Source organism: Leiobunum rupestre, chromosome 7 (genome assembly GCF_980474605.1).
Source record: "Leiobunum rupestre chromosome 7, qqLeiRupe1.1.hap1, whole genome shotgun sequence".
Taxonomy (NCBI): domain Eukaryota; kingdom Metazoa; phylum Arthropoda; class Arachnida; order Opiliones; family Sclerosomatidae; genus Leiobunum; species Leiobunum rupestre.
In genome coordinates, this window is record NC_143390.1 from 14,202,259 (window position 1) to 14,207,970 (window position 5,712).

At 34.3% G+C, this 5,712-nt stretch overlaps 1 protein-coding gene and 1 long non-coding RNA gene across 4 annotated transcripts; one reads left to right on the forward strand and one right to left on the reverse strand.

Annotated features, from left to right (window-relative positions):
• The first annotated feature begins 1,846 nt into the window (after positions 1–1,846).
• On the forward strand, positions 1,847–3,753 carry LOC149934845 (uncharacterized). 3 transcript variants are annotated; one of them, XM_090152806.1, is made up of 5 exons: positions 1,849–2,326; positions 2,386–2,517; positions 2,591–2,911; positions 3,059–3,430; positions 3,492–3,753. In XM_090152806.1, the coding sequence occupies exons 1-5, from the start codon at positions 2,074–2,076 to the stop codon at positions 3,569–3,571; spliced, it is 1,158 nt and encodes a 385-aa protein (XP_090008932.1). In that variant the 5' UTR covers positions 1,849–2,073; the 3' UTR covers positions 3,572–3,753. The 3 variants fall into 3 exon arrangements, with proteins under 3 accessions (XP_090008930.1, XP_090008931.1, XP_090008932.1); XM_090152804.1 differs by having other exon boundaries at positions 1,847–2,326; positions 2,591–3,430; XM_090152805.1 differs by having other exon boundaries at positions 1,848–2,326; positions 2,594–3,430.
• A 1,310-nt stretch (positions 3,754–5,063) lies between these two features.
• Positions 5,064–5,488, reverse strand: LOC149934846 (uncharacterized). Its single transcript, XR_016472166.1, has 3 exons — positions 5,385–5,488; positions 5,231–5,318; positions 5,064–5,163 (listed from the first exon to the last, which is right to left on the reverse strand). It is a non-coding gene; the product is annotated as an uncharacterized LOC149934846 (long non-coding RNA).
• Positions 5,489–5,712: the final 224 nt, after the last annotated feature.

Genomic DNA, 5,712 nt, shown 5'->3' on the forward strand with positions numbered 1-5,712 from the left:
GATAGTCCATGAAGTAGCAGTTCTTTTTATCATAAATCCTTTTACCATTTTCAAATAGAACCATGGAACGGAACTCTAAAGTTCAAAAATCCGATATATTCATTGGCATCTCTAATAACAAAGGCCTTATCATTGCCACCTGTATAATGATAAGGCCTTTGTTATTAGAGATGGCAATGAATCTATTCGCTAGCGAAACGGGTATAGGTGGCGCTGCCGTCGCTACCCCTGCAGCTTGGTTTTCCAGCGTATAGTCAGAGAGTGTAAAGATTATGAGAGGCGTCTCTCTTTCAAAAAAGCGTACTAACTTTTTTTTCCCAAAAATGTCCACTACTACCGTAAGAGCGATGGCGCCACCAGTGGCGCCGTTCTCACAGCGCGTGCGTTTCGATGTTAGGTTTAAAAGAGACGCAAAAACTTTCCAGATTTTTAATGCTAGTTTTACAAGGTTTTTAAATAATTTAGTGGGTCTGGGGTATATTCTTTTGTTTTAAATTGTAAAATATTGAAAACAAGAAATCCTTGTTCATCTTTTTTTAAGTTTCCAAAGGAAAAAGACTGGTAAATTCGCATTTTCATTAGATAGGCTTATTGGCATATTAACTTAATATAAAGTTTAGTTCTATTTTGTGGCTGAAAAATGTAAATAATGATGGGCTTACAAATAAAACTACGGAATATTTACACGTTAACCATATAATTTGCGCAAATAATTTCATTGATGCCAGTTTCATGAATATTAGAACTAAAAATAGGCTCACACCATCCGCTGTGCCAACAATTTTCAGTCTTAATGACTCTACACCATTGGAAATTTAAGAAAATGGTAATTTCAATTCAAGCCTTGCTACTCCTCTGGGAAGATCTAAAGGATAAAACCAAAATTAAGTTTTTATTAACGGACAGGATTAGCCAAGATTTTGTAGATAATTTTCTTGGATCTATAAGACAGAAAGGAGGCAACCGCAAGTCCGTGATCATCCCAATCCACAACAATTTCGAGCTGCATACAGGGCGGCCTCTGTGAATAATCTCTTGAAACCACCGGATTCTAATTTTGAAAATCTTGTAGTCTCGCAAAGCCAGGGGCAATGTTCCGATGAAGACTTAGAATTTTGTAATTCTATTGGAAGTCCAAACCTGCTAAAACAAAATGTTCTTAGTTACATTTCAGGATATCTAATTCAATGCTCTTCTTGCATAAGTCAACTCAAAAAAGACAATCCAATTGTTGACCCAACAAATCTGCTCTTTTACTTTAAAGCTTTCAAAACAGCAAAGAATTCTTCTATCAGCTGCTCAGCAGCCTCATCGTACCAACTGATAGTTTCTTCAAATTTGTAACGGAGACAAATGAATTAAGTATTTGACACCAGTTTTAAGCTTTTATCGCACATGACAAATATTAAAGGATGTTTGGAGAGATTCATCATTCAAAGAATTTACAAGAAATATTTTAAAGCTAATGAAGATTCTCCATGTGCAACTGCATACCAAAACATGATATCTTTTTTCATAGAATTCTGCATACATAGTTCCCTTAAAAAACAAGATCTCAACCATGAATACACGAAAACCCAGAAAAGATTAGATAGGAAACTGTTAAAAATACAACATTAATCTCATTTTACCAACTTCAATGTTTCCTCGTATTTTTTAATTTATAACGCTCTGTTCTCGTTAAGCCTCGGCCATTTCATAAAATTTCCAATGAATTTCCTTGGTTAATCAAACAAATAATTCTTTTAGTATCAAAATATTATAAATAGTCCGCTTTCTTGTACTTACGTTTCTTTATTTTTCATGGAATTGAATTTTATTTATTTTAAATTAGCATAATTCAACTATGTTTAACAGCCATGACTGATGAAAAACTTTCCGGATGTTTACAAAATTTAAAAATTTTCCAGTAGCGACATCGTGTGTCGGATAGTATCGTAACCTCTCCTATGGGCGCGCGCTCTCAAAATCTTGTACGAAATTTTAACGTTACGGGAATAGGAAGAGACGCCTCTCATAATCTTTACACTCTCTGGTATAGTGGTGATCACAATCAAAACAAATCCAAGAAATATGGCGGTTCACATTAACGCTAGAGGTGGGAGAAGTTGTGCGGTCCCTTTTTGCAATAATACTGCGCTTAAAAAACGTAAAACTGAAGAAAATAGTGAAGAACCAAAGCCAGGATTATCATTTCATAAATTCCCAAGTTGTAAGAAACTTTTAAATGTATGGTTAACAAAGATAAAGTCGGGGAAAAGGCCTAGTAAGTGGGCTCAGATTTGTAGCGCCCATTTTACAGATGATGACTTCTTGGAAAGAAATGGTGAGATGCAAATAATATAAATTTTTTTTAAATAAATTAATCGAAAAACTCATCAATAGATGGTAGATCTGTAAGAAGACGTTTGAAATGTAACGCCATTCCCTCCCAAAAATTGCCATGTAAGCCAATTAAAGAATCAACCGAAGTTAGATTAAAAGAACGAGCTCAACGTTACGTAAAGCGTTCTAAAGGTATTCTTATTTTATGGTAAACTTTTGTGAAATAATAAATAGAATAATAACACAAATTTAATTTTAAATCAAGCAGTTCTATGTTCAACATCACCAATAACAGATTCCATTGCTCCAAAAGTTGTTGAAAGCGCAAGTGAACCAGCTCCGGATGATAATGTTTTGTCATTATCAAACTTAGCTATGCTATCTGAAGTAACAACTGAAGCTCAAGGAAAGGACCAATATCACAAACCATCTAGAGTAATGAATGCGTCTATTGGTGTTCAAGTTTATTTGGACCATGGAAAGTATTTTGCTGGGTCAAGAGTTGGAATTTCAAGCAATGGAATGAAAAATGCTGATTTTGTGTCTCTTACTGGCATTGGGAAAGAACTATTTGAAAGCCTTTCAAGTGAGGTTTTAGGGCTTGAAAACCAGAGCAAGCTCTCTAATTTTCTAATGCCTGTAAAAGATAGGGTGTTGTTAACCCTAATGAAACTTAAGTCAAATTTGACATTTGACGCTTTGGCTTCATTATTTGTCATTTCGAATCGTACAGTTTCAACATATTTCAAAAGAACCCTTTGTGCCCTTGCTGAAGTTTTGAAGAAATTTATCTTTTGGCCAGATATGGAAAATATCAGAAGTAACTTTCCTAAATGTTTTAAAGAGTTTAATAATACTCGCATTGTGTTGGACTGCTCAGAAGTACCTATGATGAAGCCCAACACATTTCACGACAGAGTGGCAACCTACAGCCATTATAAAGGAACTCACACAATAAAAATTCTCATTGGAATTTCACCTTCTGGCATGATCACGCTCGTTAGCGACCCCTGGGGTGGAAAAGTAAGCGACAAGGAAGTCACCATTGAGAGTGGGGTCATAAATCTTTGTGAACAATTTATTGATGGAATTATGGTTGACAAAGGTATGCATAAAAGTGTAATATGTTAAAAAAATATTTTAAAACTCATTCAACTTAAATTTAGGCTTCCTTATTGAAGATGAATGTGCGGCCAATGGCATAGCTCTACACATCCCTCCATTTTTGAGAAAAATAACAGTTTAGTAAGGAAGAAAGTGTAAAAAATCAAAAAATTGCATCCGCTCCTGTTCACGTGGAGATAACCATTTGACCTTGATTTAGTTCCCTACTGTGACGAAATTCTGAAGGTCGTATGTGGATTAGTAAATTTACTAAAACCAATTCTAGTAGATGATAAATTTGATGACTAAGTTTAAATCTTATTTAATGACGATGATGATTATTTTATTAATTTTTATCAAATAAGTTTAAAAATCTTTGATTATAAATAAAACTTCAAGTAAAAATTCATTTATAACATTAATTGATCAAATACATTTTACTTTTCTTATATAATACCAAAAGTAAATAGGGGGAGAAAGTCTATCACTGCCTTCAGATTTTACCTTCCACCATGCTTGACACCCTTTTTGAAGAGCTAGTGATCACGTGATATTTCTAACCAATAAGGATAGCACATTACGCGCGAAGTAGTGCATTTGTGGTATTCCGGTCCGCGCTCAAGATGAAAATTTTGAATTTTATTCCCTGGCAACCATGTCACCGCCTCGCGATTTCAAATAGTCTCTCTGTCAAATACTGACCATTATTTCCTTCGATAACCGTTGATTTTAATTAAAATTACTATATCAATTGTAAAATAAACAAAAAAAGCTCGTAGCTATAGCTATTATTTAGTTAAACTTGCAAATTGTTAGGCCTTAACATCGTAGATTTACCAATTAGTCCCGATTTCTGCTCTTAGATGGCGCCTCGCTCTCCACGATTTAAGTGAGCGTTATTCTAGTTACGGTTTATTACTTTTCAAAAGTCGTGATATTATTTTTAAAATGTCGCAATTTAGTTTCTATCATATATCCACTTTAAGCAAAAGTTTAATATTCACGTATTTTATAGAGAACTATTTTTCATCGTGGCGGAGTACAACCGATACCTTTGTGTCCCTGTAAAGAGGCGAGGGGGAAGTCATTTCCGAAGCCCAAAAATTTTACCCCTCAAATAAGACGTCGTGCGGTTGGACCCAAGTGCCAGACTTTCTCCCCCTATTTACTTTTGATAATACTAATTGGCACAGTACAAAATAGGAACTTTTTTGTTTTAAAAATCACTTACTCTTGACTAGTAATGGTAAATATAATTTGAAATAAAAATTGCACAATTTGACTATGTTTTGTTTCAAATAATCTTAGTCTCTTTGAATATCAATTAAAAGATGAGCTTTTATGCTTAACACATAAAGGCCAAGCTGAATTTGTGCATAGTAGCCTCTACAATCGTTAGTTGGTAAATAAATTCAGTCTTTTCCAATTTTCAAGAAGTAAAATTTGTTTTGAGCGACAGCATCTTCAATTGATATTTTCTTCTTAATCTCGAGTAATTTTATCTCTCCATTTTCCATGTATAATCCATCTGGACTAAAAGCTAGAAATGGATAATTTAAGTTAATTAAGAGGCCATATTCCAATACTTGTACTTCTTTAAGCCACGAAAATTTGGCCCGAGCAACTTTCTCCATTTTGATCCTTTTGGGCTTTCTCTAAACATCTGTTCTCCTTCTTCTAAGGCTCTTGGCTTTTCCCCAATGTATTTCCAAATTTCAACCATGGTGAGATTCACTATTATGGAATAAATAAAGGTTAAAATAGGATAATATAATAGAATACCAATTAAATGTTAGCATACCTTTTTGAGATGTCATCTTTTATTTGAACAATATTGCTCCAAGGCCTACTCTAACAATGTTTTAAGTAAATCCAAAAGGACTTCAAATCTTAATGACAGTATATAATTAGAACCAAACATTATGTCTTTAAACTTGACATTCAATCCTACTTACCAAGAAAACACTAATTCGCTGTTAAAACGTATATAATACCATCTCATCAGTAGCACACCACTATTTGCTGAATGCTGATCACCACTATACAGTTACACGCAGTGTGGACAGGGGGCGCTGCCGGAGTTTTCGTTAGCAAATCCGATTCTTCGAAAAAACGACTTTAGTGGAGAACGTGGTGCCATCTATTATTTATAAAATTCAAAATAGCGAAACAATAACGTCGCCAGAGAACCATTGTAGAGTATTGTAATTATATAACTTATACTCTACTTACAAGGAGAGTACCCGAAATGTTTATTGCCGATTTTGTTCAAAGTCCGGCGTG